The sequence below is a fragment of the Thalassophryne amazonica genome, chromosome 17 (assembly GCF_902500255.1).
Source record: "Thalassophryne amazonica chromosome 17, fThaAma1.1, whole genome shotgun sequence".
NCBI classification, from domain to species: Eukaryota; Metazoa; Chordata; class Actinopteri; order Batrachoidiformes; family Batrachoididae; genus Thalassophryne; species Thalassophryne amazonica.
In genome coordinates, this window is record NC_047119.1 from 74,106,081 (window position 1) to 74,130,940 (window position 24,860).

General features: G+C 43.4%; 1 protein-coding gene across 1 annotated transcript in view; it reads right to left on the reverse strand.

Moving 5' to 3' along the window:
• Positions 1-24,860, reverse strand: part of lmbrd2b (LMBR1 domain containing 2b) — a 90,818-nt gene that overhangs the window by 45,667 nt on the left and 20,291 nt on the right. The window contains exons 7-10 of the mRNA XM_034192299.1: positions 8,878-8,952; positions 8,676-8,789; positions 8,407-8,590; positions 5,237-5,418 (exon numbers count right to left, since the gene is read on the reverse strand). Coding sequence (XP_034048190.1) covers positions 5,237-5,418; positions 8,407-8,590; positions 8,676-8,789; positions 8,878-8,952 — 555 coding nt within the window. The remainder of the gene's footprint in view (positions 1-5,236; positions 5,419-8,406; positions 8,591-8,675; positions 8,790-8,877; positions 8,953-24,860) is intronic.

The following is a 24,860-nucleotide window of genomic DNA, read 5'->3' on the forward strand; positions in this document are numbered from 1 at the left end:
TGAATTAACAGTTTCTCCAGTGCCTTCATTACATTAGAGGTTCGGGCCACCGGCCCAAAATCACTGTGACTTCTTGGGGCTGGAATAATAAGTGGTCTCTTCCAGAGCTCAGGTACCCAATAAGTGTCAACAGAAAGCTGGAAGGAGCTGAAATGTTTTTCAAAGAAAAGCAGACGTATTGTGTGGCCCTGTGGCTTCGTTAGTACACACTGATTTAAAAACTCCAGTGACTGACTGTGGGTTCATTTAAATTCTGTCCTCATGCAAATTACACCTAATCTCTGAGGTCTCTGTGTTTCTAATCTCTGTGTTGTCCTCACCTAACATAGTGAGGACAACACACCACACACAAACATTCCCAAGTCAGATGGGAAATCTCACAAAATCTCTCAAGATTAAACATGACTTCAAAATAAACAAACATGGTGGACAAGGAAGACGCAACGGAGATAGATTGTGGAAAAGGCGTTAGTTAAAGGACTGGAGACAGCGTGACCACTGGACTTTCAGGTGCGTCATAACAGCCATTTTGATTTTGGATTCCGCTCTGTGCATCTGTCACCTCACTCTCTGATTGGCTGCACGTCACATTCAGCAGGCTATGTGCTCGTTTGTGGTCATGGGACACCGCACACTCTGCGATATCAGGCCAAGACAATCCAACATGTTGAATATCCCTGATTTGCAATCTGAGTGCTCCTGAAGTCCTTCCGAGCAGACTAGAGCACTCTTAACACACCACACATGGCAGGAATATCTGATAAAATTATCTTTAGCGCCATCACAATTGTCAGTGCAGCCTTAAGATTGTTGGAGGGGAAGATCAGCTATGAAATCGGCCTAATTATCTTGCTGCGTGAACCAGGCATTACCACCCACTCCATCATGATCACATGTTCTGTCATATTTCAGGTTGTCAATCAGGTCCATAAATTTGTAGAGTATATTTGGAAGGGAAATTTAAAGATACTTCAGAATAGAAAATATTACTATTGCAGAGAGCTACAGATACACACAGAAAGAAAACCAGTATCATTCACCGTCAATCAGACTGTGTTTCATCTCGGACCATAAGACATCCATGAAATAGGGTTTAAAGGTTGCTTTCCTGATTATCAAGGTTTGGGTAAATCAGTGCTGCCCTATAGGAATGTTGCCTGTCGGGGGGGGCATTGATATACTGTTAAACCGGCACTCGCTCGGCACGGACAGCCAAGCTCGCTTCCATCACAGCAGCCATGAATCGCACGGCCGGCGGAGCCAGCCAGCCGGACAACCAGCGCATCATCAGCGGTTCGAGTTCACTTCAACCACGGCCACCACTGGAATCTTCCATCGGGACGGCCTGCTCTCAGCAGCTGTATCGTGGACAAAAGTGGGACTTTCTCCACACGCAGCCAGCAGCCCCTGAGCCCCTCAGCCTGCTTATGACGGCCATTTCACATATCGAAATGGTACTTTTGCCGTTCTGTGGCAGGAGGAGAATCACCAGAGCCTCCCAACAACAACCTGTTTCACATTCTGAGACAAGGGACAGAAAAAAAAAAAACACCCCAACATGACTCCAACACTGAGCACACGCTCCTCTGTAACCTTTATTCTTTTGGGTGTGGTGATTTTGGCAGGAGCTGTGTAGCAGTCACACCTTCTGGTCACAATTCACCATAAAGAGCCTCACCCGACTTTCTCTCCCTCTGCCTGTGTCTCTGAGACTGACGCTGTCAGTGTAACTGCTGATCAGCTGACAAATGAATGTTCTGGGTTGACTGATGCTGTGGTGACAGAGTTCTGAGGTCGGTCCGGTTGATGTTTCTGTCTCTCCTTCTGTGGTCAAAGTGGATCTTTCTGATGCGGGTGAGTCCTCATTCACCATCGGACAGGGTGAACGGGCTGACGGAGAGACACCGGACCCAGCAGACCCCAAAGCATTAATGATGACAACACGGATTATGTTTCGGACTCCAGCATGTCCACCACCGGTTCCTTCTCTCACAGCAGTGATCTGTACCCGCTGCAGGATATCAACAGCTTCCTGGATGATTCATTTGATAAATCAGTGAAAGTTGCGGATTATTTTCCCGACACGGAGAAATTTGTGAAATCTGTTAAAGTGTTGAGGAGGCTCATTGGTCTGGATCTGCTGGATGAGAAGAAGCGGTACAGACTCAGGAAACACATCACTGCTTTGGGGAAGGAATCTCTCTCCAAGCGGGGGCGAGGTCATTTTGTATAATGGGGCTTCATGTTTGGTTAAGGTTGGGGGATGGATGAGCTGCCCAGTCCTTGGAACGTGTTGTATAAGTCAAGGCTGCCCCATCTCAGATCAGCTGTACTCTTTAGCCATTGAGATCACTCTTGTGTCACCTTAGAGCCAGGCTGTCTGGGCTTGTTTTGCCGGGTTTTCAACTATCTTCTACCCTGGTGCGCTCTGCTTATGCAGATGACATCACAGTTTTTGTACGAATCAGGCGGACATTGATGAGTTATTAGACAGTTTACGGCTGTATGAGACGAGAAGCTCTTCAAGAGTGAACTGGGAGAAGAGTGAGGCTGTCCTGATGGGGAAGTGGCAGGAAGGGGCTGCTCCCTGTCTGCCACATGGTCTGCAGTGGGGAGTGGAGGGTTTGAAAGTGCTGGGTGTGTTTCTGGGGTCAGATCGGAGGAATTGGGAGGGCTTGTGGAGAAGGTGTGTGCCAGACTGTCCATATGGCAAGGTTGCTGCCCCAGATGTCCTACAGGGAGCGGGTTCTGGTCTCTAATAACTTGGTCGCTTTGGCGCTGTGGCACAGACTGTTTGTCCTCCCTCCACCACGGAGCCTTATTGAGCAGTTGAAGCGGTTACTGATGGATTTTTTCTGGTCAGGCCATCACTGGATCAGAGCTCCCGTGTTGTACATGCCGCTTCATGAAGGAGGACAGGGGCTGGTGGACATTTCTGCTCGAGTGTCAACCTTCTGGTTGCAGGCTGCTCAGACTGTTGTACACCTCGGGATTGAGCTGACAGGATACACCACGTGCCTTGCTGAGGAGGGACGCTGACCTTGATATGACAAACATCTGTTCCTCCTACATCGGCGGGATGTCATCAGGATGGGCACCTCGGCTTTTTACCCGTCAGTTCTCCAGGCATGGCAGGTCCTCTTTGTGCGCAGGGACAACGTTGGCACACCAGGGATGTGGCTGTTTGAGGAGCCTCGTTTCTTCAATGACTGTTATCTCTCCTGGGTTGTCATCTGCCACTCTGCGGTCCCGCCTGAGGGAGGCGGGGTGCACCAAATTGGGCCATCTACTGCGCACGTCTGTTGGAAGGCTGGCAGAGTCGGCGGGAGTTCGGTCCTCCAGGATGCTGCTCAGGATGGTGGAGGAGGGTTGTGCTTCCTTGCCAGGGCTCCACAGAGCTGAGAACCGTACTCTGTCTGACCAGTGGGATGATGAATGTGAGTACGTGTTCCCCTCTCTGACTGTCTCACCTGCTGTGGGGGTGTGGCAGGAGGAGCAGGGGGCTCCCCTCCCCCCTCTCTCCCTCTCCCTGCCTCTCTCTCTCTCTCCCTCTACCTCCCCCTGCCTCTCTCTCTCTCTCTCCCTCTACCTCTCTCTCCCCCTCCCCCCCCTCCCTCTCCCTGCCTCTCTCTCTCTCTCTCCCTCTACCTCTCTCTCCCCCTCCCCCCCTCCCCCTCCCTGCCTCTCTCTCTCTCTCTCCCTCTCCCCCCCTCCCTGCCTCTCTCTTTCTCTCCCTCTACCTCTCTCCCCCCCTCTCCCTGCCTCTCTCTTTCTCTCCCTCTACCTCTCTCCCCCCCTCTCCCTGCCTCTCTCTTTCTCTCCCTCTACCTCTCTCCCCCCCTCTCCCTGCCTCTCTCTTTCTCTCCCTCTACCTCTCCCCCCCCTCTCCCTGCCTGTGTCCCCCTCTCTCCCTCTCCCCCTCCCTGTCTCTCTCTCTCTCTCTCTGCATCTCCCTCTGTCACTCTGCCTCTCTCTCTCTCGTCATTTTCGTGTTGTGCACACTTCGAACATTTTGTTAACACGAAGCCTTTCAACTGTAAAAAAAAAAAAAAAAAATGTATCACGCATCATTTTTTCCTTTTCAGCGGACAGAATCTCTGTTCGGCTCCTCCTCAGCTGCACACTGAGCTGGTGTTTTACAGCCTTGGGACAGTGAAGCAGCACACATTTTCAGCAACAATTCAGTTTTGGGAAAATCCGTGCTCGATGAACAGACAATTTGAACCCAAGAGCCAGGCAAAAATTTGCCGCCAGCTAAATCTGAACACAGATCAAGTCTACAGTTGGGACAGACATCAATAAATAATGAAATTATTCCATGGCCAGGCCAGCTTGACCTCCCCAGCCCCTCAATACTGATGTGCTGGATCATGTCTAGAGAAACACACCACATGGGCAAAGGGTTCCAGCTGATGGTCCCTCACAGTGCCAGTGATCCTCCTCATTCTAGTGTCCCTCAGTAACTGCTTGTTTGACACAACGTCATTCCAGCAGAAACCAAGGATCCTCCAAAGAGACCTGGTCCTAAAGACATCTAGGTGTCACCTTAAGTCACTGATTTGAGTCCAAGCCTGACAACCACACAGTAAGACAGGAAGCATGAGGACCTGAAAGACCTGGACCTTCATTCTCCTGCAGAGACCTCATGAATCCATAAAGTCTTCCCAGGTGTCTCTGCATACACATACGCTTCTGACAGCTGAATCCAGGGAGTAATTTGAAGCATAGATCATGGTCTTGATCCAGGACCAAACCAGACAGTGGACGATCCAGAATACGTCCCTTACAAATGCAAAATTCAGTAGGGTGCATTCATAGATTCTGTCTGTTCTTTGCCCAGGCTGGCTATGAGATTCAGCAACTTCATGGGGACCACACAAATTGTCATGATGTCCAGGAGAGCCAGATAAAACGGGGACAGGTGGTTTAACGGGTACCCGTGGATATAGCAATGAGAGAGTCTCTGGGTGTCCTCCTGATGACTTGTAGCAAGAAGTGGTGTGTGAGCTTGTCCCAGTGCATCCTGTCTGGTTGCGAGTCTTGGACTTTAACCAGTGACCTAAGATGACAACTGGATGTCTTTGGTACTAGGTCTCATCAGAGGATCCTTAGGTACCACTGGAATGGCTTCATGTCACGTTCATGTGGTGCTTCGCTGAGCTTCAGTCAGACACACAAACAAATCCAGCCGGTGACAGGTCTGGAATCATGCACTCGCGGATGATGTCAAACTGACCTCAATGTACAAGTAGTTGTAGTCTTTTTCAGCAAGCTGGATGAAGACGGCGAAGAGGGACAGGACGGGCTGAGTGCTGAAGAAAGTGCATTCAGACCAAACCACGGCCACGCTGAACAGAGTAAGGACCACAAACAGCAGCCGGTGGAACCAGCACTTCAGGAGGCACTCCCAGTACCACTCTGTTACATCATAGAAGAACACCAGTTACCACAGGAAGACTGGCACTCGGAATGTTCAATGCGTTCAGAAATTTATGAAAGAACCATTTCATTTCAAACAATAATTTAACAAAAAAATCTCCACATTAATTAACCGACAATCAAATAAAAGACTTTCATGTCATGAATTGACAAGCAGAAAAACTTCCTCAAAAAGATTACGTGAAAGCTCATCAACATAAAGTTTGCTGGAGGATGTACAGTCCGTCTGGAAAGTATTCACAGCCCTTCACTTTTTCCACATTTTATGTTTCAGTCTTACACCAAAATGGAGTAAATTTAATTTTTGATATTTTTGCAAATTTATTAAAAATTTTAAAAAAGCAAACAATAAAAAAAAAACCCCTAAGAAGTCACCTGTATGTTTCCCATGTACATCGTGAATAAATATTGCCAGCCTTTGCCATGAAACTCAAAATCGAGCTCAGGTGTCTCCTGTTTCCACTGATCATCCTTGAGATGTTTGTACAGCTTAATTGGACTGGGGGTCAATTCAGTTGATTGGACATGATTTGGAAAGACACACACACCTGTCTTCATATAAGGTCCCACAGTTGACAGTCAGAGCACAAACCAAGCATAAAGTCAAAGGAATTGCCTGTAGACCTCTGAGACAGGGTTGTCTGGATGCACAAATCTGGGGAAGGGTACAGAAACATTTCTGCTGCTTTGAAGGTCCCAGTGAGCACAGTGGCCTCCATCATCCATAAATGGAAGAAGTTCAGATCCACCAGGACTCTTCCTAGAGCTGGCTGTCTGTCTAAATTGAGCGATCAAGGGAGAAGGGCCTTAGTCAGGGAGGTGACCAAGAACTTGATGGTCACTCTGTCAGTGCTCCAACATTGCTCTGTGGAGAGAGGAGAACCTTCCAGAGGGATTAAAGGCACCTGAAGGACTCTCAGACCAGGAGAAACAAAATTCTCTGGTGTGATGAGACAAAGATTGAACTCTTTGGCGTCATGTTTGGAGGAAACCAGGCACCATCCCTACAGTGAAGCATGGTGGTGGCAGCATCATGCTGTGGGGATGTTTTTCAGCAGTAGGAACTGGGAGACCAGTCAGGATTAAGGGAAAGATGAATGCAGCAATTACCGAGACATCCTGGATGAAAACCTGCTCCAGAGCGCTCTTGACCTCAGACTGGGGCGATGGTTCATCTTTCAGCAGGACAATGACCCTAAGCACACAGCCAAGATATCAAAGGAGTGGCTTCAGGACAACTCTGTGAATGTCCTTGAGTGGCCCAACCAGAGCCCAGACCTGAATCCGATTGAACATCTCTGGAGATATCTGAAAATATCTGTGCATCAATGCTCCCCATCCAACCTGATGGAGCTTGAGAGAGAGGTGCTGCAAAGAGGAATGGACCAAACTGTCCAAAGATAGGTGCACCAAGCTTGTGGCATCATATTCAAGAAGACTTGAAGCTGGAATTGCTGCCAAAGGTGCATCAACAAAGTATTGAACAAAGACTGGGAATACTTATGCACATGTGATTACTTGGTGTTTATTTTTAATAAATTTGCACAATTTTTTTAATTCTTTCTTCATGATGTGATTGTGGGGTGTTGTGAGTAGAATTCTGAGGGAAAAAATAAGACTAGCAAAACAAAAAGTGCAAAAAGTGAAGCACTGAATACTTTCCGGATGTTCTGTAGGGGACGTTCAAGCCTAGATCGACCAGTTTCAATGAGGCACATGAGAAGATGATCAGCCACACATTGATTCAAAAGCAAAACTGCAGTGTCCAGTCTTTAGACCCTGGAATACGGCATTACTGTCTGCCTGAGTACATGAGGTAGAGGGGTGTGTCATCAGTCATGTTGTCACATCACTGCACGTCATCCCTTTGGGGATTTTAAAGTATTTTATTAAAGTAGTTTTGAGCTTCATTTTGTACATTAAACATTTTGTCCGATTCCCATCTGTGTTGCGAATCAGACATGTCTTCCTTGCTTGACAGCAGCGGACAATCTGACAACCAGAGATAGCACAAACTGTTGGGCGTTGTGTCATGACAGACACCAGTAAGCAACATAAACCTATACTTATGCAACATCCAACACTTTCACTCTGCTTTGTATTTTGCACTTTTTTTTAAAAGAACTCTGTGGCATTTCTAACCTCTAGGGCATGTGAGTGGAGCAGGAGTGAGCATGGAGCTGAAACCGCTCCGCTCGACTCACTGCCCAACCCCGAGTGGAAACGTATTGTGGTCAGATAAATCAGTTTCCCAGAACTTTTCTGGAAGAAACTGATGCTGTGAATTCTGGACAAAAGGAGCATCCAGACTGTTATCAGCATCAAGTCCAAAGGCCAGGGTCTGTCATTGTCTGAGCTCATGCCAGTGCCCTTGTCAAAAGGTCATTTACACTCTATGATGCAACATTAATGCAGAAAAGATGTTAGAGCAAAGTTTCCTGCCTTCAAGAAGACGTCTTTCACAGGGCATCCATGTATTTTTAAACAAGACCATGAAAAACCACATTCTGCACACATTACAAAGACATGGCTGCAGAAGAAGAGAGTGCGGACACTGGACTGGTCTGCCTGGAGTCCTTGACCTGTCCCCAACAGAAAATAAATGGAGAATTTTCAAACAAAAACATACAACAATGACCCCGTACTGTTGGACACATTAAGACGTGTTTGCAGGAGGGATGGAACAAATAGCGCCTGAACTGTTTCATCGCTTGGCAACATTTCAATGTGGTAAATGCTTTAGTGTCTGAACAAATGAAATGAAGTTGACCTCTTGCAGTATGATGACGCGTCCATACTGTGTGCAGTGAAACAGAAGTCAAAGTAAATCTAAGAGTCACTACAGGTTATCGTTCTGGTTTTGGTTTTTCTGAATTGGGCTTGTTGATGCACAGTGGTGTATGATTATTCGTGTTTGCAATGAGAGTGCATGTGAACGGTCTCAGAAACCCCACGATTTGAACCCACCTACAACCGGAGTGTACAGGTATCTCCTGAAAAACCCGGCTGACTCAGAGGACAGGAAGCTGTGGACAAACTGGTGAGTTGAACTGGTTTCATTTTTGGCTACATCTTCCAGATGGATGGCCTGCTGCAAGAGGATCTGCCACTGGACTTGAGTCCTGTTGTGTCTTTGGACTGCGTAGATAACCTAGACACAAGAATCAGCTTTAGACTGACCTTTGACAGAACATTCCTGCAGTAGTGTCAAAGATTGCTCAGCTGGTAATTCTTGCCTGTTTATGAAGCTTCACCAGGCTCTTCTCACTGGGGTAAGTACTGTGTTTCTCATCAAAGTCTTCGTAGTCATCCATGTTCCTGCCCATCTTGTCCTGGTAATCCACTGGACACTACAGCAGAACGATGAGCACATGAGCAAGTCTGTGAAACTAATCAAACCTGGTCTGTTGTGTTGTCAGGAAGATGTGAGTCACTTACTTTTCTTAGAATTGTATCAATATTCTTCCTTAAGGGGTGGTTGTATTTGATGGATTCACTGACTTTTCTCACCTCCTGCAGCAATGCACACACACACACACACACACACACACACACACACACACACACACACACACACACACACACACACACACACACACACACACACACACACACACACACGCACACTTTCAATTTAACACTACAACCACGTAGTTAGATACAACCACCTAGTTATTCACGTCAGCACCAATGATATTAGGATGAAACATTCGGAGGCCACAAAAATGGACATAGAGAGAACTTGTGACCTCGGCATCAATTAATAGTCTCTGGTTCCCTCCCCTCCCGGGGTAATGATGAGGCGCTGATGTCCTTGAATAGGTGGCTGGCGCAATTTTGTAGACTGCAAGGCTTTAGTTTAATTGATAACTGGCCTTCTTTTTGGTGTGGCTGTGGCTTGCTGATGCCGGATGGCTTTCAGCCTACCGAGGAAGGCACCGCCATCTTACCTGGGACCATAGATAGAGCTCTACAGGGAGGGTAACACATTAGGACTTTACAGCAGGCCAGATCGGTGCCAAAAGCACACCCACAATAAAACATGCATTTGGGCGTTATTATATTATTTCACACACATAGATATTAACTGCGCACACGCGCACATTCAGAGGAAACTGCTCCTCGAGTGAGGAAAAAAGGGCCCCCACCCTCTTGAAGTGGATTTCTACTCTCTCGCTCGAAACTTGGGGGCAGAATGAGGTGATAATCGGTTAATTGCTGTTGATGCTCCAAAATGAAGCATGTGTTGTGAAGGCAAGGGGACTGATCAAATGGGAGGCCTGATCAGACCGCTATTTTCTTCCCGATTGCTGGGAAGGAATGAGAGAGACGTGCTGTGGGCCCTTCTGGGAAATAAGCTTAGAGCTAACCTATTCTTCTTCTTCGGCGTCTGGGAAGAGGTTCTTTCAGGTGAGAAAGTTCTGCCCAGATGCCATTGTCTCCTTCATTTCAACAGACTTGTGTCTGAGAGGAGGGCTGTCAATCAAAGCTTTCTCTTCAGAAATGACCAATCACAGCAGAGCTAGTACCAACCCCCTGGTTCCCTCCCCCACAGTGACAAAACCCTCCCCCAATTTTCAAGCGAGACAGCAGAAATCCACTGCGCGTGAGCAGAAATCAACTTCAAGAGGGCGGGGGTGCACTGGTCACATATTCCTACTCGCTCACAGCACTTTTTTAATCACTTGAGAAGCAGTTTCCTCTGAGTGCGCGCATACAGAGACAATTTGCGCACTTGCAGCTAATATCTACGCGTGTGAAATAATCTAATACACCTGAAAACATTTTATTGCAAGAGAGGTTTTGGCAGCAATCTCACGCCGTAGCCACGGAGCAGGTGATTAGAGAACCTGCAGGGCTTATGACTAATGTGGTTGTTGAATCCATTAGCTTCAATGGGAAATTACCACAGAAAATCCACTATGGTGATAGTGCAGTTTATGAGGCAGGGAGATATTAAACCCTGGAGTTTTTGGATCTGTCCTGGATCAAAACGACTCTTATTACAAAAGAACAATTTATTTGATTTTATGTGAAGTAAATCAGATCTGGTTCCCCAGTAGACAAAGCTCATGCAGGAGTTCCATCTGAAAAAGAACCTCAAACACAGTTTCAGAAATATTATATAGATAGTCTGAGACAATGGGTGGAGCCGGACTTCTATTGGCTAGTGGCCACCGAGAGGCATGTACATAATCAGAAAGATTGTGTCATATTTAAGTCATGCGCTAACTAGGTCAAAATTGGAGAGACGTAAAAACAGGGACTCGGGTTGGTGACTGACTGGTGAACCACTCCCTGCTGTTGGGTCTTTTCACATGATAAGATAATGAAAGACGCTAGCTTTTACAAGACATACTTTTGGTACAAATAAATATGTTAACAAGAACACAGTGAGTGACTGTGCAGATATCAGGAACATATTGACCCATTGCAAACCGTCATCGTTCCTAACCTCGCGTAACCTTTATAGCTGGAATCACGCAGAGTGGCATCAGAATTATGAATCGGTGCACATCTGAAAAGTGGAAGATTTCAGTTCCAAAACATTCCAACAGCCATCTGTGGAAGTCCACAAAGGCCGGTGGCCCCGAGCGTGCCACACATGTTCAAAACTCTTCGGGCACTGTCGAGACGGGACACCTATCTGACAGCGATCCATGTGTAATCTGACGACCATCTGACTGCAATTTACGTATTCTGATGGCATCAAAACAGCATCTGAAATGATCTGATCATGGTTGATTGAGATCGATCAGTCACAGCAAAGCCTGTCGACATACTGTGCCACATTTGTCCACCTCCAATGGGAGGGTGAAGGAAATGTTATGTAATAACATGTATGTGGCACTGTGCATGCGTCAGAGGCTCGGTGCAATGCCCAGCAACGCAGCTGAATGGGATGTCACCACTGTAACGCACGTATTATGCCAGCACAGGCGGACAAATAAAATCTAGCAGTGCAATGATACACTGATCAAACACCTACAGCTTTCAGCCTGATTATGTGCTCTCTGGATGTACAGCATCTATGCTCGGGTGTGCACGCGGAGTGGCTGGTACAGTGTTTACGAACACATATACACACAGCTGAGCTGCCTTGATCACCTGTTCTACACACGCAGGGACACGCGGCTCGTTCAGCCAATGTGAACACACGTGCGCAGCTGAGTGGACACGCACTCATCACCTGTTCTATAGTATAACAGCAAGAATGGTGCCTAAGGTCAGTGTCAAACTGTACAGGGGTCAAAAGTTAAAGTTGCTCCAATTTTGGTAAAAAGTGATGCAAATTATTGGTTGAGCTAATAGGATTAATAAATGGAATAACGTTGACAGTGTTGAATGCTTGGTCTCCAAAGTAAAGGTCAAACAAGGTGTACGTCTATTGGATTCTATGACATGTGACATATGTTCATTTAATTTAATTTAATTTAATTAGCTTATAATGCGCCAAATCACAGCAAAAGCCATCTCAAGTCATCTTACATAAAACAAGTCAACATAAAATTGAATAAATAATTAGAAATGAATAAAAAAAATTCAAATACATAAATAAAAACAGAAGTAAAAGAATAAAACAAATAAAAATAAAAACTATTCATAAGAAAGAGAATAAAAATAGGTTTTGAGTCTTGACTTAAAATGTCCACGGACTCAGACTGCCTCATGGTCGCAGGAAGACTGTTCCACAGGGTGGGTGCACGATACGAAAAGGCTCTTTGACCTGCTGACTTCTTCACCCTGGGAACACAGAGAAGTCCTGCATCCTGCGACCGCAAAGCCCGGGCCGGCACGTAGCGTTCACCAGATCAGCCAGATAAGATGGCCCCAGTCCATGAACAACCTTATAAGTCAATAACAAAACCTTAAAATCTGCTCTCACAGAGACAGGGAGCCAGTGCAAAGATGCCAAAATGGGTGTGATATGTTCAGACCTTATGCTACTTGTCAGAAGTCTGGCGGCAACGTTCTGAACCAGCTGAAGACCCCTAATGCTGGACTGTGGTAACCCTGAAAATAGAACATTACAATGATCTAGTCTAGAAGAAACAAAAGCATGAATCAGGGTCTCAGCATCAGCCATGGACAGGATGGGGCGGATCCTCGCTATATTTCTCAGATGGAAAAAAGCAGTCCTAGTAACATCCCTGATGTGGAGGTCAAAAGACAACGTGGGATCAAAAATTACCCCAAGGTTCCTCATTTTGTCCGTATGATGTATGACACAGGAACCCAGGCTGAGCGCCAGCTGGTCAAACTGATGCCAATGTCTCGCTGGACCAAGAACCATCATGTCAGTCTTACAAAAGTTTAAAAGTAGGAAGTTACTAGACATCCAACTTCTCACTGATAGAAGACAGTCCTCCAGGGATTTTATGGGTGTGAAATTTCCCGCAGTTATCGGCATGTACAACTGAGTATCATCAGCGTAACAATGAAAGGTAATCCCAAAACTCTGCAGTATACACCCAAGGGGTGCCACATACAGGGAGAAAAGCAAGGGGCCTAAAACGGATCCCTGTGGAACCCCAAATCTCATATCATCAAGGTCAGAGGTAGTGCCATTATACAAGACACAATGAGAACGACTGGACAGATATGACGTCAACCAGGCAAGGGCACTTCCAGTAATCCCAAAAAAATTCTCCAACCTATTGAGGAAAATATGATGATCCACGATATCAAACGCAGCACTGAGATCTAACAACACCAAAACCGTAGTGGTGTCTGAGTCCATTGCTCGCAGAAGATTATTCACTACTTTAGTGAGCGCTGTCTCTGTGGAGTGATATTTCCTAAAAGCAGACTGCAGCGGCTCAAAAAGATCATTCTCAGTGAGGTGGTCTACGAGCTGCCGTGAAACCACCTTCTCTAAAATTTTGGAACAGAATGATAGATTTGTAATTTTTAAATACACTAGGGTCAAGATTAGGTTTTTTAAGTAATGGTTTAATCACTGCTGATTTAAAACATTTCAGAACAGATCCAGAGGTTAATAACAGATTAATAATTTCCAGCACAGTCGGCCCAAGAGTGGGCCACAGGTCCTTAAACAGTTTTGTTGGTACAGGATCAAATAAACAGGTTGTACTTTTTGTTGACGCCACAAGTTTCGTCAGCACGCTCAATGAAATAATATTAAATTCTGTCAATCTAGGTAACACCTCAATGGTAGCGCCCACCTCCATAGCAGATTTTAATGGCTGGGCCGAGGCGTGCTGAGACATGCTCAGCCTAATACGTATGTTACCCCGTAACGTGATAAGTAAGGATGATACAAGGTCCAAACTATTCCTTTTTAAAACCGTGTTAACTCAACTAGTAATTTAGATCACTTTTTTTTTTTTTTTTTTTTTTACCAAAATTGGAGCAACTTTAACTTTTGACCCCTGTACAAATTGAAACTGACCTTTGTCACCATTCTTGCTGTTTTTATCCCCTAACTCCATAGAATTCAGTCACAGATAGTCCAACCTATACCTTTTAGGAATCGTTATGATCAGGCAAATACTGTGGAATATTTTTCAATATGATTGGAGCATCTTTTAATTTTGACCTCTGTGTAATTCTTCAATTGACCCCCACCTGACCACGGATTGAAAATTCAAGTGGCCAATCGTTTTTTTCAAAAGAGGATCGTCTGAGGAGTATTTCTGTCGAATTTCATGCTTTGATCACCATGTGCAGGATTGCCCTCTAAATATTCTCTTATCCGCTGCACTATTAGAAAAATCAGTGTTCTCAGCTTCAGTGAGGCAAATGTGTATTTGAACCACTATCGATTTTGTGAGTTTTCCCACCGACAAAGAATGCAGAGGTCTGTAATTTTTATCATAGCTACACTTCAACTGTGAGACACAGAATCTAAAAAATATTAAGAAAATCCTATTGTATGATTTTTAAATAATTAGTGGGATCAAATACTTATTTGTCTCACTGTATATCTGAACAAGATATAAACCTAGAAAGTGATTTTTTCTAAATAAAAACTGTATCTTTGACTGCAACAAAAGTTGTACACATTGACAATTTTTATGGTACCATCATAACCCAATATATCATACTGTAGACATCCAAATAATCTGTTTAAATCATTTTATATGAAATAATAGTTTCAAACTTCACTTACATTAATCAAATCAAATCAATTTTATTTATATAGCGCCAAATCACAACAAACAGTTGCCCCAAGGCGCTTTATATTGTAAGGCAAGGCCATACAATAATTACAGAAAAAACCCCAACGGTCAAAACGACCCCCTATGAGCAAGCACTTGGCTACAGTGGGAAGGAAAAAGTCCCTTTTAACAGGAAGGAACCTCCAGCAGAACCAGCCTCAGGGAGGGGCAGTCTTCTGCTGGGACTGGTTGGGGCTGAGGGAGAGAACCAGGAAAAAGACATGCTGTGGAGGGGAGCAGAGATCAATCACTAATGATTAAATGCAGAGTGGTGCATACAGAGCAAAAAGAGAAAGAAACACTCAGTGCATCATGGGAACCCCCCAGCAGTCTAAGTCTATAGCAGCATAACTAAGGGATGGTTCAGGGTCACCTGATCCATCCCTAACTATAAGCTTTAGCAAAAAGGAAAGTTTTAAGCCTAATCTTAAAAGTAGAGAGGGTGTCTGTCTCCCTGATCCAAATTGGGAGCTGGTTCCACAGGAGAGGAGCCTGAAAGCTGAAGGCTCTGCCTCCCATTCTACTCTTACAAACCCTAGGAACTACAAGTAAGCCTGCAGTCTGAGAGCAAAGCACTCTATTGGGGTGATATGGTACAATAAGGTCCCTAAGATAAGATGGGACCTGATTATTTAAAACCTTATAAGTAAGAAGAAGAATTTTAAATTCTATTCTAGAATTAACAGGAAGCCAATGAAGAGAGGCTAATAAGGGTGAAATATGCTCTCTCCTTCTAGTCCCTGTCAGTACTCTAGCTGCAACATTTTGAATTAACTGAAGGCTTTTCAGGGAAGTTTTAGGACAACCTGATAATAATGAATTACAATAGTCCAGCCTAGAGGAAATAAATGCATGAATTAGTTTTTCAGCATCACTCTGAGACAAGACCTTTCTAATTTTAGAGATATTGTGCAAATATAAAAAAGCAGTCCTACATATTTGCTTAATATGCGCATTGAAGGACATATCCTAATCAAAAATGACTCCAAGATTTCTCACAGTATTACTAGAGGTCAGGGTAATGCCATCCAGAGTAAGGATCTGGTTAGACACCATGTTTCTAAGATTTGTGGGGCCAAGTACAATAACTTCAGTTTTATCTGAATTTAAAAGCAGGAAATTAGAGGTCATCCATGTCTTTATGTCTGAAAGACATTCCTGCAGTTTAACTAATTGGTGTGTGTCCTCTGGCTTCATGGATAGATAAAGCTGGGTATCATCTGCGTAACAATGAAAATTTAAGCAATGCTTTCTAATAATACTGCCTAAGGGAAGCATGTATAAAGTGAATAAAATTGGTCCTAGCACAGAACCTTGTGGAACTCCATAATTAACTTTAGTCTGTGAAGAAGACTCCCCATTTACATGAACAAATTGTTATCTATTAGATAAATATGATTCAAACCACTGCAGCGCAGTGCCTTTAATACCTATGGCATGCTCTAATCCCTGTAATAAAATTTTATGATCAACAGTATCAAAAGCAGCACTGAGGTCTATCAGGACAAGCACAGAGATGAGTCCACTGTCTGAGGCCATTTGTAACCTTCACTAATGCTGTTTCTGTACTATGATGAATTCTGAAACCTGACTGAAACTCTTCAAATAGACCATTCCTCTGCAGATGATCAGTTAGCTGTTTTACAACTACCCTTTCAAGAATTTTTGAGAGAAAAGGAAGGTGGGAGATTGGCCTATAATTAGCTAAGATAGCTGGGTCAAGTGATGGCTTTTTAAGTAATGGTTTAATTACTGCCACCTTAAAAGCCTGTGGTACATAGCCAACTAATAAAGATAGATTGATCATATTTAAGATCGAAGCATTAATTAATGGTAGGGCTTCCTTGAGCAGCCTGGTAGGAATGGGGTCTAATAGACATGTTGATGGTTTGGAGGAAGTAACTAATGAAAATAACTCAGACAGAACAATCGGAGAGAAAGAGTCTAACCAAATACCAGCATTACTGAAAGCAGCCAAAGATAACGATATGTCTTTGGGATGGTTATGAGTAATTTTTTCTCTAATAGTTAAAATTTTATTAACAAAGAAAGTCATGAAGTCATTACTAGTTAAAGTTAAAGGAATACTCGGCTCAATAGAGCTCTGACTCTTTGTCAGCCTGGCTACAGTGCTGAAAAGAAACCTGGGGTTGTTCTTATTTTCTTCAATTAGTGATGAGTAGTAAGATGTCCTAGCTTTACGGAGGGCTTTTTTATAGAGCAACAGACTCTTTTTCCAGGCTAAGTGAAGATCTTCTAAATTAGTGAAACGCCATTTCCTCTCCAACTTACGGGTTATCTGCTTTAAGCTGATTTTGACTTTGTGAGTTATACCACAGAGTCAGGCACTTCTGATTTAAGGCTCTTTTTCAGAGGAGCTACAGCATCCAAAGTTGTGCTCAATGAGGATGTAAAACTATTGATGAGATAATCTATCTCACTCACAGAGTTTAGGTAGCTACTCTGCACTGTGTTGGTATATGGCATTAGGGAACATAAAGAAGGAAACATATCCTTAAACCTAGTTACAGCGCTTTCCGAAAGACTTCTAGTGTAATGAAACTTATTCCCCACTGCTGGGTAGTCCATTAAAGTAAATGTAAATGTTATTAAGAAATGATCAGACAGAAGGGGGTTTTCAGGGAATACTGTTAAGTCTTCAATTTCCATACCATAAGTCAAAACAAGACCTAAAGTATGATTAAAGTGGTGGGTGGACTCATTTACATTTTGAGCAAAGCCAATTGAGTCTAATAATAGATTAAATGCAGTGTTGAGGCTGTCATTCTCAGCATCTATGTGGATGTTAAAATCGCCCACTATCTTATCTGAGCTAAGCACTAAGTCAGACAAAAGGTCTGAAAATTCACAGAGAAACTCACAGTAACGACCAGGTGGACGATAGATAACAACAAATAAAACTGGTTTTTGGGACTTCCAATTTGGATGGACAAAACTAACAGTCAAGCTTTCAAATTAATTAAAGCTCTGTCTGGGTTTTTGATTAATTAATAAGCTGGAGTGGAAGATTGCTGCTAATCCTCCTCCTCGGCCCGTGCTTCGAGCATTCTGACAGTTAGTGTGACTCGGGGGTGTTGACTCATTTAAACTAACATATTCATCCTGCTGTAACCAGGTTTCTGTATGGCAGAATAAATCAATATGTTGATCAATTATTATATCATTTACTAACAGGGACTTAGAAGAGAGAGACCTAATGTTTAATAGACCACATTTAACTGTTTTAGTCTGTGGTGCAGTTGAAGGTGCTATATTATTTCTTTTTTTGAATTTTTATGCTTAAATAGATTTTTACTGGTTGTTGGTGGTCTGGGAGCAGGCACCATCTCTACGGGGATGGGGTAATGAGGGGATGGCAGGGGGAGAGAAGCTGCAGAGAGGTGTGTAAGACTACAACTTTGCTTCCTGGTCCCAACCCTGGATAGTCACGGTTTGGAGGGTTTAATAAAATTGGCCAGATTTCTAGAGATGAGAGCTGCTCCATCCAAAGTGGGATGGATGCCGTCTCTCCTAACAAGACCAGGTTTTCCCCAGAAGCTTTGCCAATTATCTATGAAGCCCACCTTATTTTTTTGGACACCACTCAGACAGCCAGCAATTCAGGGAGAAGATGCGGCTAAACATGTCACTCCCGGTCGATTGGGGAGGGGCCCAGAGAAAACTACACAGTGTTACCAGATGTACGATAATTATCGTATTTGTATGATAGTTTTGCCCTCTGTATGATGTACGATCAATAATGGGAAAAAATCCAATATGTACGATAATTTCAATTGGTTGCCCAAACACGCACCTCTCTCTGACACCCAAGAATCATTTTGCAGGTGTTGCACTCAGGCGGCATCAAAGACACACCACACACAGGGCTGCTGCTGGCTTTGGCCGGCCGGGACAGTCATTTGAAAGCCCACCCCCTCTCCATACAAAGTAATGAGTTCCCATCCAATCTCTGCCGTGACAGGAAGATTACCCAACCAACAACATCTTTTTTTTTCAAAACTTTATTTCAACAAATGCGATAACAAATGAACAAAACACAAGAGTAAAGAGATATACAAGAAAAACAAAAAAAAAGAGTTCAAGTTCCTTATGGAGGTGTCAACCTTTTTTTCTGTGTTCAACAAAATCTGCACAAGTGGCATCAGATGACGACAGCGACCTCGAGGTTGAATTTGACTCTTTCTAGACTGGTAATTAACACATGTTTGTGTCCCTTCACAGAAAAAAAAATCTTTCTAGTCTGGTAGTGCATTTGCGTTCTTTTTGTGCCATAGTTTCCCCATTACTATAGGGATATTATGAATTACTGTTTAAAAATGTGACATAAAATTCTTTGGAAATTTAAAAAAAACGCTAAAATAGCTACGTTGTATGCGTTTTGTTTGTGTATGATCATTTCTCCCAAAATACGATAATTTTGAGGTTTTGGTATGATAGTTTCATATTTCATATCTGGCAACACTGGAACTACAGAGTCCGACATTGTTTTTGCAAAGTTACACACCGATTCAATATTAATTTTAGTGACCTCCGATTGGCGTAACCGGGTGTCATTACTGCCGATGTGAATTACAATCTTACCAAATTTACTCTTAGCCTTAGCCAGCCGTTTCAAATTTCCTTCAATGTCGCCTGCTCTGGCCCCCGGAAGACATTTGACTATGGTTGCTGGTGTCGCTAACTTCACATTTCTCAAAACAGAGTCGCCAATAACCAGAGTTTGTTCCTCGGCAGGTGTGTCGCCGAGTGGGGAAAAATGGTTAGAGATGTGAACGGGTTGGTGGTGTACAGGGGGCTTCTGTTTAGGGCTACGCTTCCTCCTCACAGTCACCTAGCCGGCCTGCTTTCCCGGCTGCTCGGGATCCGCTGGGGGGCAGCTAACGGCGGCTAAGCTACCTTGGTCCGCACCGACTACAGGGGCCTGGCTAGCTGTAGGATTTTCAAAGGTGCGGAGCCGAGTCTCCAATTTGCCCAGCCTGGCCTCCAAAGCTACGAATAAGCTACACTTATTACAAGTACCGTTACTGCTAAAGGAGGCCGAGGAATAACTAAACATTTCACACCCAGAGCAGAAAAGTGCGGGAGAGACAGGAGAAGCCGTCATGCTAAACCGGCTAAGAGCTAATAGCTGCGCTAAGCTAGCAGATTCCTAAAAACACACAAAGTGAAGAATGTGAAAATAATTTAGAGGTGATTCAGCAGAGAGAGTGCTTTAGTTAAGGCACATGAAGATTACACTGGGAAACAAATCGTAATCTAGATAACTAGATCAATCTAACTGCACAGATTAAACAGCTAACAGATACAGAAAAACACCGCTGTGCTCCGGAACAGGAAGTGATACAATACCGCAGTGAGAGCCAACCACCAGTAGAGCATTACTGCAGATGATTCAGTTTCTGTGAGAATTTAAATGGATTCTACACGAAACCTATGAGATTATCTGACTTCAGTTCACTCTGATATCATATTCAATATCTACTCACAGTTTCCAGAGTTTTTCTGTTAAATCATATTTTAATCAATAATAGTCAACTGAATCAAATATGAATGTAAATTTTTCACATATTTTTATTATAACTTATTTTAGCTCATAACTTCGCCCTAATACAGTGACTGGAAGGATTTTTAATGTCAAAATTAAATTCAAATGTATGTATTATCTTATCTTTTTTTGGGGGGGGGGGCGCACATATTTTTCAGATGGGGTTGTGCTGATTTTTTTCCCCTCTTGGTTTGGACTTGTGAGGCGTTGCTTTGCTATTAATTCAGCATGTTTTTGGGCAATGTGATCTTTTTCAATAGATTTAAGGACATTTGACTAAAATGGTAACAGTCGTTATCATTTGAATGTGTTTCAGTGACTTTTCTCACCTGTCCAGGTAACTATGTTAGCTCTGTGAAGCTGACCCCCATCCACGTAATAAAATCCAAGCAAACACACTGAGTGGTTAGTGCTCCATGTGTGCAGATTTGTGCCGTTAAAGTTTTCATTTGTGCTGCTATGGTTTTTGAGATATTAAAGATTATTTTTAAGGTCATTCAGAGGTCATCATCCCCCCAGCTTGCGTCAAAATGACCAGACTGGTCTGTTTTTTTAGTGCTTCGTTTGTGCCGTCAAGATTTTCATTTGTGCAGCTTTAGTTTCTGAGATATTAAAGATTATTTTTAAGGTCATTCAGAGGTCATCATCCCCCCAGGTTGCTTCAAAATGAACCAAACTGGTTTACTTTTTACATGTATTTGTACTGAGCTCTGCGACATTTTCAGTGGCCAAAAAGTCACCAGAGGGCGCTGGGGTAAAGTCCGCGCCAACCCATACCACCTATGTTGAGCAGAAAGGTTTTTTTTTGCCATCTCCATTCTATTTTCATTATGAAGCAATGTCTTATTAATTGTAGTGTTCTTACCTTTGATTACAACGGAGAAAATAATATTTGAAATTCCGTAGTGAAAAGCACACAGTGTGTGATGCTCAAGTCTCAAACCAAAAGTGTCCAGTGGCTTCATTACAGCTGAGTCACTTCAATTTCCAACCAATCACAGCTCGTGTAACTCGTCTGTCTGCTTTGGTTTCATTCAGGCGCTCATCATATTATTGTGAAATCTCCACATGGAATTCTTTGGTTTTCGCCCATTTTGTTAAAAACAACAACAAAAAATAACAAATAAAGGAATATTAATTTTGACAGATGGAAGACCATCATAAAATGGATGACTCGCACCCATGTATTCAAGACTATAAACATGCATTACTGGCTACAAAGTGGACCTATTACTCTGATTTGATCAACAAAAACAAGCATAAATCAAAGTTCTTGTTCGACACGGTGGCAACACTTATTCATGGACAACCACCTGTAGTTCGCTCTGCAAGATTTCCTGGATTACTTTGAGAAGAAAATAGAAGACATCAGGTTAAACATATCCCAGCATGCCTTAACCCAGCCACTACACCCTGCTATTGATGTGGGCACCATTACTGAGGTATTACCTAGATTTACAGAATTTGATCGTATCTCTCTAGACATGCTGACAAAACTCGTAACATCAACAAAAAGCACAACCTGCTTATTTGATCCTATACCAACAAAACTGTTTAAGGACCTGTGGTCCGTGCTGTAAATTATTAATCTTTCTTTAACTTCTGGATCTGTTCCTAAATGTTTCAAATCTGCAATGATTAAACCATTACTTAAGAAATCTAATCTTGACCCTAGTGTATTGACAAACTATCAGCTGATATCAAATCTATCATTTCGCTCTAAAATTCTGGAAAAAGTGGTTTCACGGCAGCTCGTGGACTATCATACTGAGAATAATCTCTTTGAGCCACTGCAGTCTGCTTTTAGAAAATATCATTCCACAGAGACGGCTGTCACTAAAGTGGTGAATGATCTTCTGCTTACAATGGATTCAGACACCACTACGGTTCTGTTGCTGTTAGATCTCAGTGCTGCATTTGATACCGTGGATCATCACATTTTATAGTGAGGAAAATAAGTATTTGAACACCCTGCAATTTTGCAAGTTCTCCCACTTAGAAATCATTGATGGGTCTGAAATTTTCATCTTAGGTGCATGTCCACTGTGAGAGACATAATTAAAAAAAAAAAATCCGGAAATCACAATGTATGATTTTTTTAATAATTTATTTGTATGTTACTGCTCCAAATAAGTATTTGAACACCTGTGAAAATCAATGTTAATATTTGCTACAGTAGCCTTTGTTTGCAGTTACAGAGGTCAAATGTTTCCTGTAGTTTTTCACCAGGTTTTCACACACTGCAGCAGGGATTTTGGTCCACTCCTCCATACAGATCTTCTCTAGATCTTTCAGATTTGGAGTTTCAGCTCCCTCCAAAGATTTTCTATTGAGTTCAGATCTGGAGACTGGCCAGGCCACTCCAGGACCTTGAAATTCTTCTTACGGAGCCCCTCCTTAGTTGCCCTGGCTGTGTATTTGGGGTCATTGTCATGCTGGAAGACCCAGCCATGAACCATCTTCAATGCTCTTACTGAGGGAAGGAGGTTGTTTGCCAAAATCTCACAATACATGACCCCATCCATCCTCCCTTCAATACGGTGCAGTCGTCCTGTCCCCTTTGCAGAAGAGCACCCCCAGAGTATGATGTTCCCACCCCCATGCTTCACGGTTGGGATGGTTTTCTTGGGGTTGTTCTCATCCTCTAAATATGATAAGAGTAGTTGATTACAAAAAGCTCTATTCTGGTCTCATCTGACCACATGACCTTCTCCCATGCCTCCTCTGGATCTTCCAGATGGTCACTGGTGAACTTCAAACGGGCCTGGACATGTGCTGGCTTGAGCAGGGGGACCTTGCTGCCCTGCAGGATTTTAAACCATGACAGCATCATGTGTTACTAATGTAATCTTTGTGACTGTGGTCCCAGCTCTCTTCAGGTCATTGACCAGGTCCTCTGTGTAGTTCTGAGCTTTCTCAGAATCATCCTTACCCCACAAAGTGAGATCTTGCATGGAATCCCAGACCGAGGGAGACTGACAGTCATCTTGTGTTTCATCCACTTTCTAATAAATAATCACAACAGTTGTTGTCTTCTACCAAGCTGTTTGCCTGTTGTCCTGTAGTCCATCCCAGCCTTGTGCAGGTCTACAGTTTTGTCCCTGGTGTCCTTAGACAGCTCTTTGGTCTTGGCTATGGTGGACAGGTTGGAGTGTGACTGATTGAGTGTGTGAACAGGTGTCTTTTATACAGGTAACAAGTTCAAACAGGTGCAATTAATACAGGTAAAGAGTGCAGAATAAGAGGGCTTCTTAAAGAAAAATTAACAGGTCTGTGAGAGAGAGAATTCTTGCTGGTTGGTAGGTGATCAAATACTTATTGCAGCAGTAACATACAAATAAATTATTTAAAAAAATCATACATTGTGATTTCCGGATTTTTTTATTTTTTTTAGATTATGTCTCTCACAGTAGACATGCACCTAAGATGAAAATTTCAGACACCCTCAATGATTTCTAAGTGGGAGAACTTGCAAAATCGCAGGGTGTTCAAATACTTATTTTCCTCACTGTACTTGCCAGGCTGAAACATTACTTTGGGATTACTGGGAGTGCCCTTGCATGGTTGATGTCATATCTATCCAGTCATTTTCACTGTGTTTTGTACAGTAACACAACCTCTAACCTTTGTGACATGAAATTTGGGGTTCCATAGGGATCCATCTTTGGCCCCTTGCTTTTCTCCCTTTATATATCACCCCTTGGGCACATATTGTGGCATTTTGGGATTACCTTTCACTGCTATGCTGATGATACTCAGTTATACATGCCGATAACTGCTGGTAATCTCATCCACATAAAATCCTTAGATGATTGCCTTGCAGCAGTGAAAAGCTGGATGTCCAGCAATTTCCTACTTTTAAACTTGGACAAAACTGTAATGATGGTTCTTGGTCCAGTGAGACATTGTCATCAATTTGACCAGCTGGCGCTTAGCCTAGGTTCGTGTGTCATACATCACACTGACAAAGTGAGGAACCTTGGGGTAATTTTTGATCCTCCGTTGTCCTTTGACCTCCACATTAGAGATATTATGAGTACTGCTTTTTTCAACCTGTGACATATAGTGAAGATTCGTCCCATCCTGTCTATGGCTGATGCTGAGACCCTGAGTCATGCGTTTGTCTCTTCTGGATTGGACTATTGCAATGTTCTATTTTCTGGTTTACTGCGGGCCAGCATTAGGGCTCTCCAATCAGTTCAAAATGCTGCAGCCAGACTTTTGACAGGAAGCAGAATTTTTTTTTTTTCCCGTCTGCATATATAGTGATTGGTAAATGCCACACTGGCAAAACCATTTATGTACATTAATACACATATATGCAATTTATTCTTGCAAGACAGAAGGTATGTAGTGCAGGAGTGAATGTGGTGTGTGTGTGTGTGTGTGTGTGTGTGTGTGTGTGTGTGTGTGTGTGTGTGTGTGTGTGTGTGTGTGTGTGTGTGTGTGTGTGTGTGTGTGTGTGTGTGTGTGTGTGTGTGTGTGTGTAAAAAACTCCCCATCCGCCCTTCCTGATCAGTCGACACCATCCTACTCAAAGCCAACCGACAACTTCTATCAGTAAGGGCCGACCACCAAAACAACACGAAGACAGACAAGAACAAAAGACAAGTGGTGAAGACAATAACTGTGAAGTGATGAGAAGTGAGACACCAAGGAGATGGGGCCCCAAC